General features: G+C 51.9%; 2 protein-coding genes across 15 annotated transcripts in view; one reads left to right on the top strand and one right to left on the bottom strand.

The window, feature by feature from the left end:
- The window catches only part of ARHGAP1 (Rho GTPase activating protein 1), a 48,553-nt gene extending 39,719 nt beyond the window's left edge, over window positions 1-8,834 (top strand). For all 3 annotated transcript variants that reach the window (XM_073348207.1, XM_073348204.1, XM_073348206.1), the window contains exons 10-13: window positions 1,025-1,102; window positions 1,881-2,009; window positions 2,378-2,481; window positions 4,785-8,834. In XM_073348207.1, the coding sequence (XP_073204308.1) occupies window positions 1,025-1,102; window positions 1,881-2,009; window positions 2,378-2,481; window positions 4,785-4,964 (491 nt within the window). In that variant the 3' untranslated portion in view covers window positions 4,965-8,834. The remainder of the gene's footprint in view (window positions 1-1,024; window positions 1,103-1,880; window positions 2,010-2,377; window positions 2,482-4,784) is intronic.
- Window positions 8,835-11,165: 2,331 nt separating this feature from the next.
- ATG13 (autophagy related 13) overlaps window positions 11,166-19,759 on the bottom strand; it is a 49,614-nt gene continuing 41,020 nt past the window's right edge. For 5 of the 12 annotated variants that reach the window (XM_073348217.1, XM_073348220.1, XM_073348212.1 and 2 more), the window contains 5 exons: window positions 19,410-19,549; window positions 17,288-17,405; window positions 16,811-16,888; window positions 16,372-16,488; window positions 14,508-15,841 (listed from right to left, as the gene is read on the bottom strand). In XM_073348217.1, the coding sequence (XP_073204318.1) occupies window positions 15,509-15,841; window positions 16,372-16,488; window positions 16,811-16,888; window positions 17,288-17,405; window positions 19,410-19,549 (786 nt within the window). In that variant the 3' untranslated portion in view covers window positions 14,508-15,508. The other 7 variants (XM_073348219.1, XM_073348223.1, XM_073348224.1 and 4 more) reach the window with 5 other exon arrangements.

Genomic DNA, 19,759 nt, shown 5'->3' with positions numbered 1-19,759 from the left:
ACCCGAACTCCCCTGCCCTTTATCCAACCCCCGCTCCCTGCCCCCTTACCGGTGGCTGGCGGTGTGGCTGCACCAGGTCAGGCAGCCGCGCCGCGCAGCACAGAGCACCAGGTCAGGCCGGGCTCTGCAGCTGCGCTGCCCTAGGAGCTCACTGCTCTGCCGCCCAGAGCATGTGCCAGCAGTGCAGTGAGCTGAGGCTGTGGGGGGAGAGGGAATAGCTGGGGAGGGGAGGAGAGGAGAGGGGGCTAGCCTCCCGGGCCGGGCAGGACGGTCCCGTGGGCCGGATGTGACCCGCAGGCCGTAGTTTGCTCACCTCTGCTGTAGATGTAGGTGGAAGAGAGAGAGAGCATGGCAGATATGTCTCCCTTTTATCATGCCCTTTCTTTCCTCTTGGCATTACCCGCCCAGCCTCCCCCTCAATTTCGGAGTTAGGTGAACATTATCTCATCACGGTTCCAAACTGACCAAAGGAAGGGGGGGACTCCCTTGAGAGTCTAACAGATTATTTTGTTGCTGCCTAGGCCAGCGTCCTTTGTTCCTGTGAGGCTGGGCTGGGTTTGTCCCATACCTGCCCTGACGTGGTGTGAACTGCCTCTCTGTTCTTGGAGAGTTTTTGCCTGGGCTTGCTTTAAGCCATGAGGTTACATTTTCAGCCCCATAATTATATACATGAAATTATACCCTTACTGTAACAATTACTATAACATCACTGGAACAACCATGCTCAGTGCATCATGAGCCTTCTGAAGACACCTGACACGACAAACTTTGCATCGGATACCATGCAATCATTTTACAAGGATGAACATGGGGGTGGTGAGTGTTCCACCGAGGTACAGAGCACAGTGGGCATGGGCAGTGCTCTCTCCACAGTTGTGTGCAGAGGTTTCCTGTGCACATGGGAGAAGCTGGTGCTTTGACAGCCTTGCTGTGTGCTGTGGCTCGCCGGGAAGGGTCAGAGAGCTCCGGTGTGACAGGCCTGGTCTGAGCTCTCCCTTTCCTTCTGCTCGCTCGCTCTCCCCAGCTCTGACCAAAGAGGGGATTTTCCGGAGATCAGCTTCCACACAGATTGTCAAAGAGGTCCAACAAAAATACAACATGGGTAAGTGTCCCTCCTCAGGAGAACCTTGCGCCGTGACCCCTCCACCTCACCCAACACCCACCTCCAAGTTAGAGTTCTCTGGTCCTCACCAGTCCTGACCCTCAGACTCTGCTCCTCTGCACTGTTCCTGTTCTGGGGCTCTGCTCTCATCATGCTTCTTGCTCTGCACCCAGTGCTGGGGAATATGAGCTCCATCTAGAACTACACAGGAGTGTGTGGATGAGTACCTCTTTAGCTCTAGGCTGGGATCAACTCATTCCACTGTGATCTGAAAGCCTATTTGAATGCTGCTCTCCATCCTGCTGGCCAAGGGGGACTGAACTTTGCCTGTAATCTGCCAGAGGATTTGTGTTTGAGCAGTACAAAATGCGCACCCCCCATTCCTGTTTCAGGAGAGGCTCGTCTCCCTCTCTCCACCTGCTCCCTGAGGAGCCCCTTCTGTTTCCCAGGGCTGGGCATGCTACCTTCCCATTGCTGCCCTGGAGAATGAGACCAAGACCAGAATAGACTCCTGTTTGGGGGGATGAGCCTTGGGGACATTGGACTGGAATTGGCAGAGCTGTTGCTTCTGTCTTGTGGGCAAGTAAGTTGCCTCCATCTCAAGTGAGTCTGGCCTCATGCTTGTCCCCAGGGAGCTTTTGCTCCAGAGCTGGACTTTGACCCTGTGCTCTGCTCTATTGATCTGGAGGGAGTTCTGCCCCTTGCCCCTCTCCGTTAGGCAGTGTGCTCATGCTCTGATAGATGGGCTTCTGAGCCTGTGTCTCCTCTCTGTCCTCAGGGATACCGATGGATTTCCAGCAATATGAGGACATTCACCTTGCTGCTGTGATCCTCAAGACATTCCTGCGGGAGCTGCCAGAGCCCCTGCTGACCTTTAGCCTCTACAACCACGTTGTCAACTTCCAGAGTGAGTTGGGGGCAAGAGGGTACAACCAATCGAAGTCTAAACTCCCTGAGGGCAGGGATCTCCTCCAGGCTACCTCAGACATACAGCTATGCTCTCTGATCCTAGCTTGTGGCTCTGGTGCCTTTCCAAGGAATCCAGGCGGTATGGATGGGCCCCCATTGCCAAGGGAGTATGCATGGGATGGGGAGGAGAGGGAGTCCTGCCTGGGGTACCCATGCATTGTGAGCTGGGCTCCTATCAGAGGAGTCTCCCAGTGTGAGTCAGGGTCACCCTGTTGCCTGGTGGGAGCTGGAGGTTCTCCCCCTTCACTGGCTGGTGCGAGCTAGGGTCTTGCTCACCTACTCACGTGCCGCATGTTTCCCTTTCAGATGTGGAGGAGTCGAATCGTGTGGATGTTGTTCGCAAAACCCTCCAGACCCTGCCCGAGGAAAACTACCAAGTGCTCTGTTTCCTGATGGCCTTCCTGGCAGAGGTTTGCTGCTCCACTTGGTGCTAAGGCGGTCTCCTCTTAGTTCACTGCACCTGGGCCAAGCTCCATTACTGCCCATTCACCTCCCTCCCCAACACACGCTGCCCAGCTGAGAGAGAGCGCGGCTTCGGCTAGGAAACCAAGCTTCTTTATCCCTCCGTCCCCCTTCCCCAAGGGTTGGAACCGACTCTAACGTGTCAGGCTCAGGTAGTTCCTCCCATTGGGGCTGGGGGTCGGGGGCAAAGGGCAGGACAGCAGCTGAGACGGGGTGAAACTCCTGTTGGTGCAGGTTGTAACAAGGCTGGTTCTGGTGGGACCCAACGGAGAGTGCCAGTTCAGGACAAATTGCTTCAAGCAGGGCAGTTACAGCCCAAGGCTGGGGTTTCTATGCACATCAAGGCAAACCAAACCAGCCAAACAGAGCAGACTTTGGTCTCACCCCACTGGCTAACCACAAGTCACACAAGCAATTCCCTTAGACACTCCAGTTTCCCAGTATCACCACCAGTGCCACTCATTATGGGGATGAATGGTTATGAAAACCAATACCCCAGTAAAAGAAAAAGGGTTCTCTCGATCCCAAAGGACCAAGCCCCAGACCCAGGTCAATATACAAATCAGATCTTACCCACAAATCATGCTGTTGCCAATCCTTTAGAATCTAAAATCTAAAGGTTTATTCATAAAAGGAAAAAGATATAGATGAGAGCTAGAACTGGTTAAATGGAATCAATTACATAGAATAATGGCAAAGTTCTTGGTTCAGGCTTGCAGCAGCGATGGAATAAACTGCGGGTTCAAATCAAATCTCTGGAGTACATCCACAGCTGGGATGGGTCTTTCAGTCCTTTGTTCAGAGCTTCAGTGTAGCCAAGTCCCTCCAGAGGTATGACGCAGGATTGAAGACCAGATGGAGGAGTTGCAGCAGCTTTTTATAGTCTCTTGCCATGTGGTCTTTCTTTGTTCCAAAGACAAGCTGTCCATCACATGGCCTGGAAAAACCTCAGAGTTCTGTCCATAGGCAGGTCCCTGCATAACTTGCTCTGTCCCAAGGTATGTCTGCCGTCTCTCAGTGGGTCAGTTGTATGGCTGATGGCCCTTAATGGGCCATCAAGCAGGCTAGGCAGAGCTGACACCAACTTGTCTGAGGCGTCACCCGAAAGCATAGCATAAGTTTGAAATACAGACCATATAGAGCCAATATTCATAACGTCAACTATAAAAATGATACACATCTACAGATAGCATAATCATAACCAGCAAACCATAACCTTGTCTTAAACACCTCATTTGACCCCCCGATTTGGTGCCACTACAGGACCTTGGTTGCAACAATGATCTATATGGTCCCAGTTCAAGTCAATAACGTCACACAGGTAAAGACCAGAAACAGGTGTGCAGTGAGAACGGGATAGAAAATGAGCTCCAGATCCTGCCCTACTGGACTTGCAGGGAGCTTCCCACTGCTGTGGAAGCTGCTCAACTGAGCCAAGTCTATCCCCAGCAAAAGGGGCAGAAACAACCAGCTCCTAGTGCTTTGGGCATGTTGGATGACAGCACCTGCTGGGTCAAGGTGTCTGTGTGGCCTGCCAGCTGGTGCAGAATATGTCAGGGTGTCACTTGCCATCCCAAAAGCCCTGCAGGTTTTGCGCCCTGTATATCACCCTAGCCATCCCTCCCTGACAGTTCCTGGGGGTCAGGGCGGGACCCTGGACTCTATTCCCTGCTTTCCCCACCCCTTCCAGGCCTATCAGTCCCCTCCAGCTTTTCCAGAGTTGGGGAAGGTTGGGGTAATTTAGGGTCACATCCACGTTGCTCTTCAGTTTGCAGCTAAATTAGAGGGTGGTTAGAGCAGAGGCCTGGGCTCATGGCTGCTGGAATCTCTCCTGCTCTGCCTTTGTCATCGTCTGTATTGCAGCGCCCCCTAGAGAGCCAGGCTCAGGGCCCAGCGAGAGAGGTCCCTGCCTTGGAGACAAGACCGAGTGAGAAAGGAAGGACTGTCATCCCTATTCACTGGTGGGGAATGGACACGCAGAGAGACCAAGTGACTTGCCTGGAGTCTCACAGGCAGTCTGTGACAGAGTTGGGAATTGAACCCAGGTCCCCTGAGGCCCAGTCAAGTGTCTTCAGCGCAAGCCTGCCTCTCCTTCCCGGGTGCATTGTATTGCTTCATGTGCCTCAGTTTCCCCCTCTAGGTTAGGCGCCTGAGACCCCACCGAGGGGTTGTGAGGCACCAGGGAGGGCAGAGTGCTGATACTGTTGTTGCTGCCCTGAGTCATTAGGGGTCCTCTCTCCCTCCCACACAGGTCTCCTCTCACAGTGACGTAAACAAGATGACGAACACCAACCTGGCCGTGGTTTTCGGCCCAAACCTGCTGTGGGATAAGGATGTAGCCATCACCCTCAAGGCCATCAAGCCCATCAACACCTTTACCAAGTTCCTGCTGGACTACCAGGGGGTGCTGTTCCAAGACATGGAGGCCTGAGCCGGGGCCAGCCCACATTAGCACACTGTGCCCACCTTCCCCCTCCCTCTTCCTACCTTGTCGTGGAGCCGTGGCCAGGAGCCTCCAGCACAGAGGGTCCATTGGAGCTGCAGGCGCTGAGCTGAATGAGGGCTGTGGAGATGATGTGAGAGTGAGTGAGCAGGCAACCATTTGCCAGAGGTCGGGGAGGGGAGCTGGTTTCCCCATTCCTGGGAGTGGAGTCTTGTCCCCATGGCCATTCTGTGCAGCTCATCCCTGGCCATGCTGCCCTACTGGGGGCTGTTTCTTCCTTCCTTCCCCTCACGGGCTTCTTTCTGCCCTCCTCTCCTCCCCGCAGCAACCCCTCTTCTGTGCAATGCCCCAAGATCCCAGCTCATTCCTCCTGCCTGCATCACCTGGGCAGGACTGGGCTCGAGTTGTTTGGCAGGGGGCTCCCTGTGCCAGCCCTTCCTCTCAGGAGCTGAGTGCAGATTCCTGGCTCCCGCCCTCACCCAGAGCAGGTCAGGTAAGCCTTGTGCTTCAGGTGTTAGTGAGGACAGCACCAGCTGCTCCTGGGCTAACACCGACCCTCCCCTTGGCTCGCAGCAGGCGTGTGAAGGAGAAACTGACTCTCGGGGGGCTGGGCCATTGGGCCCTGCCAGAGACTCTGTGACTGAGGGGAGTTGGCTTAGCCCCACCCCCTGCCGGCACTACTACTCCGAGGAGCCAGTAATGCCTCTCCAAGGGGCGCTAGCATCCTCTGTGGGTGCTGTTCACCTTCACTAACAGGGCTGTGATGGGCATGGGGTGTGTGGCGGGTGGTAGCCCAGGACTACTCTGCGTTGGCTCTAATGGTCCCCTTGGCTTTGTCCTCAGCTCTTGGTGGGAGGGTTTTACTCCAGACCCGGCCTCAGTGGGCATGCGCTGCATGGGGATGCGGGGTCCCCTTTGTAATGCTCTGTGATCAGTGAGCTTGTTGGTATCATGCAGGGAGCAAGTGCCCTGGTGGCACTTGACTTCCCACTGCCAAACCCCGCAATTGACACTGCCCTTCCTCATGGCTGTAGCACAGGGACACTCCTGGGTCCCCTGTTTATCTGCTGGCCAGCCCCTGAGCCCAGCTGCTTTTTGACGTCGGGGTGAGTGGAATTTTATCGAGCAAAAATGTAAGTGAGAATATGGCCTGAAGGGCAGGGCCTGTGCACTGAGGCCAAACTTTAGCCAGAGTGTGAGAGGCCTGGGTCGCAGGAACCTGCCCAGGTGCTGAGCTCTCACATGCCAAAGCATACAGCATGCCCCTAGCTCAGCTCCTCACTACTCCATATATCTGTTCCACCCCTTCAGGGGAGCTACTTTGATACACCCCTTATATGCTAGGTAAGGAGGGAGGGAGATGGCTCTCTACAGGCCAGGCTCAGGAACAGAGCAGCTCCTGTGAGAGAGGAGCTTTCACACTGGAGCGAGACTCTCAGTTTCTAGCCTCACTCCCCAAGACCCATAATTCTTGTGCCCTGCTCCGCCTGGCCAGTCCTGCTCCCAGCTGCACCACAGCAGTGGGGAAACATTGGGACCAAGCAGAGCTCATTTTATAAAGTGGCAGTTGATCTGCTTTTAATAGGATTTTAACCTGCCCTCGAAACTGACCAAAGGCTGATACCCTGGTTTAAAAACAGACAAACTTCTGATGAGCACCAACAACAGGAATGGGGTCTCCTCTGCCAAGCCTAGGAGCAGGGACCCAGGATTGGCAAGAATTCTGTCCTGCAATGGAGCCCAGGCCCAGCTCGGCAACTCTAGCTATTGCCGATTGATTGGCTGCTCTTGGGGTGACCCACAAAAGGGTGAGATGGGCAAGTGGAGGAGCAGAGAATTCTGAGGGCTGGAGAACAGATTGTGCAGGGCTTGGGGCCACCCTGGGTACTGAGTGAATCTCTCTCTGGGAGGCTGAAGAGCCCGTGGAGGGGAGGGACCAGGCCTGGATCTGGACGTGCTGCTGTGTGAGTTGAATTTCTGCCTGTTGGGCTGGGCCACAAATGCCCTTTGCTGTGAATAAGTCCATAGTGATGGTTTGGGTGGGTGACAGAGGGCTTCTAGTTCACCTTGACTTCTGGTAGATCCAGCATGGAGAGTAGCTCTGCCATGGAGGTTTCTTGGGAAAGCTGGAGGGACTCAGTGCTCCTACTGAAGTGGGGGGGAGGAGGGCAGTGTAGGAAGAGCCCTACACTTGCCCCATGAGTTTTGTTAGGCCATGCTCCGTGGGACACTCTGGAAAGGGGTGTTGTCTGCGTGACCCCATATCACATCTTCTGTCTCCCCCTCTCAAGGGAGTATCCCCACCTGCATGTATTTCAGAGCCAAGCTAGGCTGGGCTTGCTGACGTTATCTGGGCCACAGCTAAATGGTTGTTGGCTTAGATCTGCCCAGAGGAAAGGAAAAACCTGCTGGTGTCCTAGGGAACAACCAGAATCTTAAGCCCAGTAGCCTAGAACAGAAATTCCCCATGGGCTGGGGCACAAGGACCTGGCTGCAGGCTCATCCGCTGCTCTCTGCAGTGACTTCCAGCTGGGAACACTGAATCCTGACCTGCTCGGTGTTGAGAAAAGCTGGGCTGGGCTGCAGCAGGGGCAGGCTGAGGCTGCACTTGGGGCAGGTATTTCCTTAGCTTCCCAGAGACACTTTTAAAAAATATTCTATATAGTTAAAACTCCTGAGTTTATGGCTTTCCTATTGAGCGTAACGGGACCTGCTGCAAATCCCTGTGCTAGGGGATGACCCTGCTCCTGGGGCAGAGCCCTGCATGGGGAAGGGAGCAGACTTGGAGCAAGGTCAGGCTCTTGGTACTGCAGATGGTGGGAATGGGCTCGCAAGGTCTTGGGAGCACTCCAGTGTAAATATTCCCATTCCTTTACCCAACCCCTGCCTGCTTCCCCCGAGCTGCCAAGAGGCTTGGAACAGGCACATCAGCGCTGGCTACTTTGCTACTGCAATTTATTCTTCGGGATGCCTTTTATGAAAATACTACTCTTGTGGCTTGTATGTGAAGCTGTGGCCTGGGCCTGACTGCAGTCCTTGGCTCCCCATGCCGGGTGGCAGGTGGGCAACCGAGTCCACGTCTCTGCCAACTAACTCAGGACTGAATTGCCTTCCTAGTCTGGGTGCCTCCTTGGGTGTACAGCCTGAGGCAGAGCTGGGAGGGAGGCAACATGCAGGTAGCTGGAGTGGCTAGAGGACCAAGCTTGGCCCACGAGACTAGGTTCTAGTCCCTGGTGCCTGTAAGAGGTGGTTGGTAGCAGGTTAGGGGCCCATGGTTACTCTGTATTTGTCTCCCATAGTGTGTCCTCCTCCTAAGTACAGCTGCCCAAGGGCCCCTTCCCCAGCGTGGCTTCCATACTAAATATTGGCCACAGCGGCCCTGTGAGGGTGATGTGTTTTGTCTCCTCTCTGTGCCCTGCTCTGCGGCACCCAACTTCCCTCCCACCCTCATTCCAGTGGTGTCTGAGCAGCCTGTGAACACACACTCCACAACCGGCCCCAGCTGTCAGCTCTCTGCCTCTCTCTTCTGCAGCCAGAGCCTGTGGGTGATGCAGCTGAAGGCAAGGTCGATTTGATGCCTTATGGTGACCTCTCTGCTGACTCAGCAGAGACCTCTGAGGGCCAGACTAGCCCCTGGTTGCTCTTTCAAGCAGTGGGGCTCTAGTGCAATTTACAGCTTTGCTTTTTGTTGCTGGTGTTCCCTGCCTTCTCTCCAGTTGATGTTCAGTAGGCACAGGGCTGGGGTTTTTACTGAGACATTAATTCACGTCCATGTTTATTTCCTTCTACACTGCACCAATCCTGTATTTCACAGTTTGCACTTTTTTGTATTTCAATAAAAACCAAAACTCAGCCCCAGAGCATGGTGTATTTCTCCAAAATGCAGCCTCTGGGGCTGATCTACAAGAGAAAGCAGAATGGCTGGTTATTCACCCAGCTACAACTGTGAGCAGAGCTGTGCATGGTCCATCCTCCTTGTGCCTCTCCAGGGCGTGTACACACACGTAGGGACAGCACTGCTTCCCCCACTCAAGGGGCAGGAGCCATGTGCTAGATCCACAAAGGGGACTCAGGCACTGCACCACCTAACGTTAGGCACCCTACTGCCCCCTGGAATCCAGAAGTCCAGGTTAGGTGCCAGATTCCCTATGTTGTGCAGTGGGAGAGTTCAGTGCCTAAGAACAGGATTCACAAAGGCCAGAGAGCTGGGCGGAGAACTGCCTAAGCTAACCAGGAGGAATTATCATCAAGGAGAGAGGTGGGGCCTCAAAAGGTAGTTCTGTGCCTTCTTCCACTTGGGACTCAGAGCTGGGCCCCCTTTCCTGGTGCTAGAGCTGATCTGGTCCACGCGATCTTGCCAAAAAAAAAGGGGGGGGCCCTGCTGCAGCCCCCCCTTTATTCCAGTAGCCCAGTGCTAAGAGCACTGCCGCCCCCCAGGCTTCCTGAACCTGAGCGGGAAGGGAAGGGGAGCAGCTTTATAATCCAGCTGCAGTGACTCAGACGTTGGATTCTTTTCCCTTCTCACCTCAGCAGGTGAGGAGCTCAGAATAGCATCTGCCCAAACCGCATGGGCTGGTGCCCGTGGAAGGGGGTGATTAAACAAGGGCTAGTGAAGGGATCTAGAAATGCCCCTCATTTGCCATGTACAGATTCACCCCCTGTGCAGCACATCTTCCTGTTTGAGTCACCAGCAGAGTTGTTTACAGGGAGAGAAAGGTGCGTTTTCTGCCCCTGGCATGCCTATGGAGCAATCTCTACAGCCTGTAGAACACCACGCTCGAAGCTATTCGACTTGGCACACCATGAATGCAATTGCCAGCACTGCTCTGATTGCAGGATCTGTGGGGCTGCTGGTGACAGAGGAAGCAGGCTAAACCCAGCTGGATTTTCTGCTCCTAGCTGAAGCTTGAAGTGCTGCCAGTCAAGCTTTTGTTTATGGAGAAGTCACAGCTAGAGAAGCAAGATAACATTTTGGTGCCCAGAGCCAGCCTGGGAATTAATTATTCAAGTGTAAGCATGTCACTAAAAGGGATTTACAAGCGTTAGGGGCCCTCTTCCAAGCAGCCCTTTGTCTGGGTCTAGCTCTAGATTTCTGTTCACCTGTTCTACCCTGAGTTGTGCAACATGGGATGAAGCTGGCACCAGGACAATGTTTGTTCACGCTGGCCCAACAACCAGTGCAGTCTGTACAAGACAGGATGCTGTGTCATTGCACAAACAAGGAAAAGCCGCTCCTGTTCCCTCTGTTACATCAAAGATTCCCACCACCGCACCTCCCCCCCTTTAGATTAATTCTCACTCTCTTTACTAATGCTTCTCTGAGGCAGCAGTGCTGCCTGCTCATTGCCTGCTCTGCCCCTTTGCTCTCCCAGCCCTGTCCCATAACTAGAGCCCTGCGTGGATACACAAGTGTGTGTCTGCATCCGATCCAGAAAAATTATCTGCAGGGCTCTGCTCTGGGGGCTAGGCTGAGGCTCCGAGGCATCCCACTCTCCCCCCACCCACGAGGAGCCTGGGGGGAAGGGACGTGGTCAGGGGCTGCTCTCAGACCCCCCCCACTGAAGGCAGGTGGAGGATCTGTGCGGCTCTCCGGCTCAGCTCCATACTGGCCTGGCTGGGGGGGAAAGGAGCTGTGGAGCTGCCTGGAGGCTGCTTGGGCCCCCCACCCAGGGCAGGTGGAAGGTCCACTGCGGCTCCCCACCCGGCTCTTACCAGGGCTGCGGTTCCAAGCCGCCCCCCTCCCTGGCTGGAGCTGAGTCGGGGAGAGCTGCACTGGTAGCTGTGGCGGACCTTCCACCTGCCCTGGGCATGATGCCTAAGTAGCCCCCGACCCAGTGTCCCTGCCTCCCAGGGCAGGTGGAGGATCCACGCCAGTTCCGCTCAGCTGCCCCCCAAGCTCTTACCCTCAGAGCCCGGCGCGGATACAAAATTTGTATCTGCATCCATGCTGCTATCCGCAGAAATACCCACGGATTTGCAGGGCTCTATCCATAACTTTCCTCATTGCATCCCATTCCACCTTCCAAAATAGCACTTTGTAGGCATTAACCCTGCTCCTTCCTGGAGCTGTACTGACTTCTGCAGTTAAAATCTGGCTGTTAGAAGGGAAAGCCATAAGGGTGGGAACGTCCCAGCATCAGAACCTGCAGCGTAATTCACAGAAGAGTCGGATCAGCCTGACCAACCAGGTAAGAGTTGCTTACATAAAAGATTTATTGGAAATTCTTTGAATACATGAAGTGCCTTGGAGACTATTTCCAAAACAATACAATTTAGTACCCTGCACCCAAAGCATTTGTAGGTCATCTGCTATGTACAAGCTGCCTTGACATAGTACAGGACTGAGCAGATGGCTATTAAAATATGACAAAATTCATCATTAAATTCTACAGCAGGCCACAGCATCAGTAGCTAGGTCCCTCTTGCAGAACTGCTGTGGGCCAATCATTTCTAAAGCATTGATTAGACAGAGCTGAGTGACTAGATTTTGGAATGGAGAAGGTGTCAAAACTCTGAGGATTGCCCAGGAATAAGCACATATCTCATCCCAAGAGAAACCCTTTATTGCTGTGGCTATCCAGCTATACCCTATCAACCCAGGTGGGCAGGTTGCCACTGGGTGGCATTAAACAAACATGGCTGCTACACAGAAGTTGTGCCTTGTGAGATGCAGGAGCTGCGACCTTGTTAAAGTCACATGAAAATGACTGAGCACAGACACTAGGCCCTGGAGGCTTTCTGGACAGAAACAGGAATGATGGCTTTCCTTCTGTGGATACCACAGCAGTTCAGTGTGAAGATGAGGAGGAACGACAGAGGCAATGCTGCCTAGGGAAGGATCACCACCAGAAAGGTCTATTCTATTTCTTCCTAGCAGGCACAATGCAGGCCAGTAGCTTACTAACCTCTATGAAGAACTTGACAGGAGAGCTCACCCAGGCATAGCCTGCAAGTTAAAAGTCAGGGTGCCAGAGTACGTCCACATGCAACTTACTACAAGTCTGCGGAGAATGACCAGCTGATCCAGGGGGTGGGGGTCAGGAGATCTGGGTTCTATTGCTGACACTGCCGTTTACTCACTGTGTTGCCTTGGACAAATCACCTGACCTCCGGTCTAGTTCCCACAGCTGTACTGTGAGGATGCAGCTTACTTACCTCCCTCATAGGCAGGTTGTAAGGAGTATTTGTCAAGTGCTTTAAAGCCCTCTAAGTCAGTGTTATTAACTGACAGGGATAGTGGGATTTTCACCTCCAGCATTTCCAATTCCACTTCACTGGGAGGCCTTTTAGCACTGGTGCAGACAGGTGAAGAGATTGGATTGCTCCTCGCAAAACAAGGATCGATTATTTATATATGGGAGTTAGTTGGACTGGGTGGGTGGCCTGGGAGGGGGGAAATTTGCTGCTTCGAGTAGTTATAATACCCCTACCTGGTGCTTTAGGGCATAGACTGAAACACGGCCACTGATCATGCACAGCAAACACCTGTCAACGCAAGGGCTGGGAAAGCAAAAGAACACGTTAGCATATTGGAAATCAATTCAGGTCCTGAGCTCAATTCTTTGCTCTTGCAGCAGCACAGGGTGGAGGGCTGCAGAGGCCACCTGGTAACCCAAGGCCTTGTGTCATTCTCTAGCAACCCTCCTTTTCAACCTAAGGAATTGTGCCAAGCTCTGGAGAAAGCCACATCCAGCCTTTTTTGACCACAAACTGGTCAACAACTCCACCAGTAGTAAGGAAACTAGCAAGGATCCTCAGAGTACAGAGAACTCCCACCACTCTATAGAAATATCATCTGTGGGTAGCAAGGGGGACTTGCAGGAGTCTCCTCTTCAGTTACTCAGCCCAGTTACAGGTGGCTAAAGGGCAGAGAGAGTTACACAAGCCCTACTCTGTCCAAGTTCCTGCTTAGTGCCATTACACAGCTTCTCCCTTCCTCATGTGAGACAAAGGACACACAACAACCAGATCAAACACAGAGCACTGCCAGCCAATCACACTACTTCATGGCTAGCGCATTACAAAAATAAACTTCTAGCTAATCATAAGCCAGCTGATTAAAAAGAGTACCATCAACTTTTCAAAGGTGTGCTTCTGTGAACCAGCTACTTCCCGAATGGCTGAGGAACAGAACAAGTCTATTTCCCAAGCCTATCAGAATGTAGCTCTTCAGGAAGTCCCTGCACTCTGCTGCACCAACATGTGCATGTTATTATATCAATGCTCCGACTGGGTGTCATGGAAAAAAGTCCCCAGAACAGAACACTGTATTAGAGTAAATAAATGTCTCTGAAAATAAATATCTTGGATTTTCCCTACCAAAGGCAGACTATTGTCATGGGACAGGGCTCCATGGCACAACTGCTGTCTGCAGTGACAGGACCGAATGACCTGCACTAGTACACGAAAACATAACTTTTTTTTAATATAGGTTTCTTTAAAAGCAATAAATATTTCCTGTTTCTTATATATTAACCAAAAAGCAGCAAGGTTTGCGGGGAAAAAGGACTAAGACCCCTAGTTACATAACCCTGGAGAAATAGAAATAGAATTCCTATTCGTATTTACAACTGCTTTTCAAGAGCAGCGACCACAACTTTAACATACTCCCAAGGTGCCACTTGCAGATGCACCAGTACGATCACATTCTGGGACCTCAGCATGGTGGTTTTCCTACACTCAAGGAAATGTGGAAAGCCCTTCCGCATAGCTTCTGTAGTTTCACATCTCTGATTCAGGAAGACAGGCCCAGCACAAGGCCCCACAGAGAAAGTCTGTGCAGAGACCCAGTTCCTTGGAAGCAAAAAGTGAAGACCTCTATAGGCGTGGCACAGTATAGCGCGTGAGGTGGAAGTCTGCCTCATCCCCTTGCGCTCTGCAGTCCATGCGCTCACTGAAGACAGGATGAAATGCCTCATTTCTAAGAGCTGATGTCCTGCACTCAAGCCAGCTGAGTATGCCACTGCCCAGATCCTGTGTTCGGAGCCAAGGCTGTCTATACTCCAGTGCAATTGCAGACCCAAGGAAAAGATGGTCTGTGCCCCAGAAGCTAAATCTCGGGGAACTGTGATGCAAGAGGCTTTGCAGAGAGCATTTCTGGCAACTTTCTGTAAAGCCCCTCCATACACAGAACAAAGACTGATGGGGAACTGGGTTACTAACAACAAAGCTTGATTTCTTTTGTCCCTATTGTAGTGTTATAGATAAGTACTCAAATGCCAGTAGGAAAAGGGGTCCAAAACTATCCCAGGGCCTGGCTGAGGGGAGACTGACAGTTGAATCTGTACCTAGTATTGAGGGAGGTGATCTGACAAAGCCCACAAGATGCAGGGGGGAAAATGGGACACAAAAGAGGAGTGGCAGAAAGGACATTGTAGGCTTCCTCCTCCAGGTGCTCCAGAAGACGGACACTGCGCGGACACTGCTGCTGCAATAAGAAGACCGCTTTACTGCAAAGTCTCTACAAAGGCATCAAACTCTTTGACGTTTTTCTCATGGACTGCCAGCTTCTCCGGTAACGAGTCCTGTGAAGGCAAAGAAAAACTCAGATCAAGACTCACTCGCAGAAGGTGCAGTCAGCCGAAAGGAAGCTATAAAACAATGGAAACGTATATAGTAAACTCTGGATATCAGATAGCAGGATATCAGACAGGATCCAGCACGTGAGCCTGGGAAGGGCAGTTTGCCCAGTTTTTTGTTTTTCTACAGAAGCAGCAGGTGCACCATAACCTGGACCTGCAGCACAAAGTCACTCAGCTGTTAGCATTAGGCACTATGGTTTTCCCAGGCAAAACCATGTTACAGAAGTGGCGGGCCTGATACTGCACTCATCCAAGCAACATTCTCACTGCCTTCATTGGGCGCTTTCTCCTAATGCAATCCAGTGTGCCACTAAACCAGATGTGGCAGAGGCAGCATTCGGTTCTTAGATTTGGGTTCACCTAGAGATTTGAACTATGGCACATTTGCCCCTCCAGGTAACAGACAGCAGCACTCAGCTGGGAGCTGAAACAGATGTTTCAAAGCTGCCACAGACAGTCATTTAATGGGAGGGCGAAGTAAAGGACTCGCTCACAAATGCGGCATGTGCAGTAAAAAAAAAACTGCACATTTCAGGTTACTCCAATTTTAGGCTCCAGGCTAATAGCTTTCACACACCAGATAGGGTGGGACAGGGCTGGAATTAAGGCAGTAGGTTTTCTCCCGAGAACCTTAGAGAATGGGTTATGCTCTTCTCTTCTAGAACAATTTGATAAGGACTGGGAGAACTGACCTCCCAAATCACTCCTTTGTGGTGACTAGTCTTAGTTCATAGGGCCTTGAGCTTAGCAGATGCAGGAGTGAGGGGGGGAAGTACAAGACTATGACAGTAGGGAATAGTCTTGGACAGTAGAAGAGTCCTGCAGCTGCAATGGCTTCTGGGAAGAGGATACCCGATGCAGCACACAAATACTGTCCCACACACATGTAGCACAAACCAACAACTCATCTAATATTCTCCATGACAGCTGTACACATGCACTGAGAAGGAATCAGACTGAAAAGGTCTCACATCTGGTTCCTTCCAAAGGTTTCAGGTTCCGAGATGTACAAGCATGTTCAGCAGACTGACAAGGAACCCCTCTTGTAGGTGCCTCTGCTCTCATATGGGATGTTGGCTTGTTCAGGGAGCTAGGAGGAGGAGAGCACTGTGAGAATGTATGTCCCACACACACCAAAGTCCCGTTTTTCCATACCAGATCCTCTGCCATGGACTGAGCCCCAATGTCAATGGAGAGGCTGCTGAGCTGAGGGGGGTTCTGAAATTCGCGGTAGAACGTCCCCAAATCCATTGGAAGAATGTCATCTTTTGAGAATGCTGGTTTCTAGAATAAAGATACAAACGTTAATCCCCATTTAGAGAGTTCGGCCAGATTTCCCCCTTCGCTCTAGTCACAGACAGAAGGCACCATCAGCTACCAGCAAACAACTCAACATTACAGCAATAAATCTAAGTCAAATAATTGAACAGCAGCATCACCTATATCCCCTGCCATGACCAGAATTAGTGTTTCCCTGATGACTTTATGAGTACCTAAAGCAGAGTATTTCCCTACAATCTGCACTCTGCTTTAGGTATATGGGACACAGGGAAAACACAAAAACCTGAACCCAGGCCATGGTGGAGAAAGGGAAGAGGAAATTATTTCCCAAGTTGTGGGTTTACGAATATCTATGTCTTTACCATTTTTAAGGATGCCCAGAGACCCTGTCCTTGATATGGGAGCACAATGAGCCCGTTTGGAGCAATTCATTTATTTTCATTCAGCATCACACCAACACCTGCAGCCCACCCCAGATACAGGTGCTCTGCAAAAGTGCTAGCTTGGGCTGATAAAGGACTGCATGGACTTACAAAGTCAACCATGACAAAGTCGTCGTGTGTGTTCCCGGTGCTGCTACCACTAGAGCCCTCTGAGTGCAAGCTGCCCTGTAGAGGAGACTCAGCGTCTGGGGAGTCAGGAGGATTCACCTGCCCAAGAAACCAGAGTCAATCAGTTTCAGATCCTGTCACTGAGCCCATCTGTGTGTTGTGACAGCATGGGAAGAAGCATAGTGACAGTTACAAGGGCGTACAGACTGTAAGCACAGACTAGCAGGGGCTCTGAACCTGTAGCTGTTTCCATCTCTGGAAAGCCCAGACTCTGGCATAGAGGATGTTATTAGAAACCAGGCTGACGCGAGTAGCTAGTTCTTTGGTCAGAAGTGCATGCAAAGCTAAGGCCAAGAAGGATACATCTGTATGGCATGATCCAAACTTGACACGCACAGATGGCTCTTGGGGGGGTTCTTACCATGGGGTCATTATACTCCAGCTCAACATTCTTGGGCGCAAACATGGCGAAAGGAATGTCCAAGCTGGCCATGGTCACCTGGAGAGATTCAATGGGTAGAACCTTAGCACTTCAGTCAGATTCTCTGCATATCCAGCATGCACCATCCCATTGCAAGGCTGTATGTCAGGATCTGAAACTTTGCCCCACCAAAGTCACACTGGCAACTTGACTGGAACCCAAGGGCTACACTTAGAGGGCATGACATTGGAGAGATTGCAGTCAACTTCCCCTTTAATACACAGGTGTAGACCACAGAGCCTACAGCGCCCAGCATACAGTAAAGCACCACATACAGAGACCTGCAGTCCTTGCTAAAGTCTGGTCTCCCGTTTCCTCTGGCTGCCTTGGTGATGCAACGCCTGGCCCCCTCTGTCCAGCAATGGCATGAAGAAAAGTGCATCATGAGTTCACCTCAGAACGATCACTGCAAGTTACCTGATTAATGGGTTTGTTGACAAAGGCCCCCACTTTCCGGACAAAGATGGTCTCCAAGAGATCGTGTGGGGAGCCACTCTTCCCTTCGCTGCTGTTTGATACGGTTTCTGTGTCCTCACTGCGGGAGAAGGGTTGATGGCTCATTGCACATAAACAATTTAGACAAAACCACATTCTTTTGTCAAGATTCCCTTGTTTTTCTACGCCCTCTCCTAGTGTAGGGAGGAAGGGGAGGGAGACGCATCTCTGTTCTTGCCAGATACTGTTTTCCCCTTCAGCCATCAGTATGCAATAGAGCAGTGGTCTCCAACCTTTTTATGCCCAAGATCACTTTCTGAATTTAAGGGCAACCCAGGATCTACCCCACCCCTTCCCCGAGGCCCCGCCTCTTCCCCAAAGCCCCACCCCACTCACTTCATCCCCCGTCTTTCCATCACTCGCTCTCCCCCGCCCTCACTTTCACTGGGCTGGGGGTGCGGGCTCTAGGCTGGGGCTGAGCCTGGTGGAGGGGGTTGGGGTGCAGAAGGGGGTGAGGGGTGCAAGCTGTGGGAGGGAGTTTGGGTGCAGGAAGGGGCTCTGGGCTGGGGCAGAGTGTTAGGGGTACAGAAGGGGGTACAGGTTGTTGGCTCCAGGAGGGGTCTCAGGGCTGGGGTGCGGCCTCCTGCCAGGCAGCACTTACCTCTGGTGGCTCCTGGTCGGTGGCACGGCGAGGCTAAGGCAGGCTCCCTGCCTACCCTGGCCCCACGCCGCTCCTGGAAGGGGCCAACGCGCCCCTGGGAGGGGGCGAGCAGCACATGACTCCACACAGCTCCCCGTTCCCAGCCAGTGGGAGCTACTGGGGCGGTGCTTGCAGGCAGAAGCAGCGCATGGAGGGAGACCCTTGTCCCCCTGGCTCCTGAGGCTGTGGAGCGCACTGGCCGCTTCCGGGAGCGGTGTGGGGCCTGGGCAGCCCTGCTGTGCCACCGGAGATCATGATCGACTGGGAGATCCTCTAGGATCGACTGCAATGGAGACTGCCAGGCTGTGGAGCAGCTTTCTGCTTGGCTCTATGAGGGAACCACCCCCATCAGTAGGGCAGAAAACCTCAGCCAGTCCTGAGGAAAGGCTGTTCAGAAGAGGTGCATGGGATGAGGGGGTTAATTTGAGAAATGGCAAGGAAGCTTGAGCAGCTGTTGCCAATCACCATCACTCTTTCAGGAACACAGAATTCTTGGATATCTTCCCTGTCAGGAGACAGGGTCGGGAATCTGAACACCATGCTCCTTCCCAGGCCCCGTGAAGCCTGAGTAGTCCAATATCACAGCAGCCAGTGCTAATCTGGTTAATTTTCAGTGGGTGGCTACTAATTATAGTCTCAAAACCTGGTTTTCAGAAGTATTCAGCAGCTCTAAAAATCTGGTCCTTGGTTTTCCGGCGGGCGTTAGCCATTTGCTAACGACTGGTTAGTCAAGGAGCACAGGCCAGTGCACTAGTGCTATTATAACATAAACAGGGTTTTTGTATTGAGTAGAAAACCAAGTTGGTTAAGATGTTTTCTATGGCAACTGTCCCCTGGCCATGAGAGAAGATGGAACCACAGGGGACAAAGGGATCTGGAGACAAACAGGAAGCTCTAACTGGCTGAGAGGGAGGTTAGGATTTCATGCAATTTGGAGTTTAAAGTTGCATTGTTTCCTGTTAGACAAGGATTCTTGCCCCCAAGGTTTCTTGATATAACTGTTAAATAGGTGTTTTCTATTACTGATGCTTTATGACAATTCAGATGAAGCCTTTTTGGGAGGTTAAAATTTACTATTGAAGCCGCCTCAACTTGCTGTTCATGGATCAGACAAATGATCCAGAAGTTATGCTTTGGTACTGAAATGACACAAGGTGCTCAGAGACTATGAGGGCCATAAAGTATAAGCAGATAGACTAGATCTTTGTTTGACGTGTTTTTCAGCTTCTCTGTGCTCAGACTGAAAGCTCTGGCTTTAAGGCAGAGCAGCCAATCTAGTGTTATTGATAAATTTAAAAGAACTGCCCTGCAAATGCTTAAAAGAAAAGTCAGTTTTAAATTTGATTCAACTTTATAGTCACAGATGAACTCGTAAGAGGTGCTGCACCTCTTACTAAGACCTACCTACTGGAAGGAGTAGCTGCTGAGTAGAGGGCTCCATCCAATGGGGTGCACATTACCATCCTCTCATGGTCAGCCTGAGTGCCATGTGCTGGCTGGCTAGGAACTGGGGGCACCCCACCCTCCTTCCCTGGAACAATCAACTAAGGTGGAAAGGAATGATCAAGTTAGCGATCTCAAGACTGATATAGCAACACACTATAGCACTAGAGTTGATTCTCTCATGCTGGGAATAAGTTCTTTTTGGCTCTCCATGGATATGCTCTGACTACACTCCTGCTAGAACACAGCAGTGATTTTCTGACAGGGAGCAAGAGAGAGGGGAAGTCATGTGGGAGGGGACTTTCCCAATG

Source organism: Lepidochelys kempii, chromosome 6 (assembly GCF_965140265.1).
Source record: "Lepidochelys kempii isolate rLepKem1 chromosome 6, rLepKem1.hap2, whole genome shotgun sequence".
NCBI lineage: Eukaryota > Metazoa > Chordata > Testudines > Cheloniidae > Lepidochelys > Lepidochelys kempii.
The sequence above is the reverse complement of the archived record's forward strand: the minus strand, read 5'-3'. Positions and strand labels throughout refer to the sequence as shown.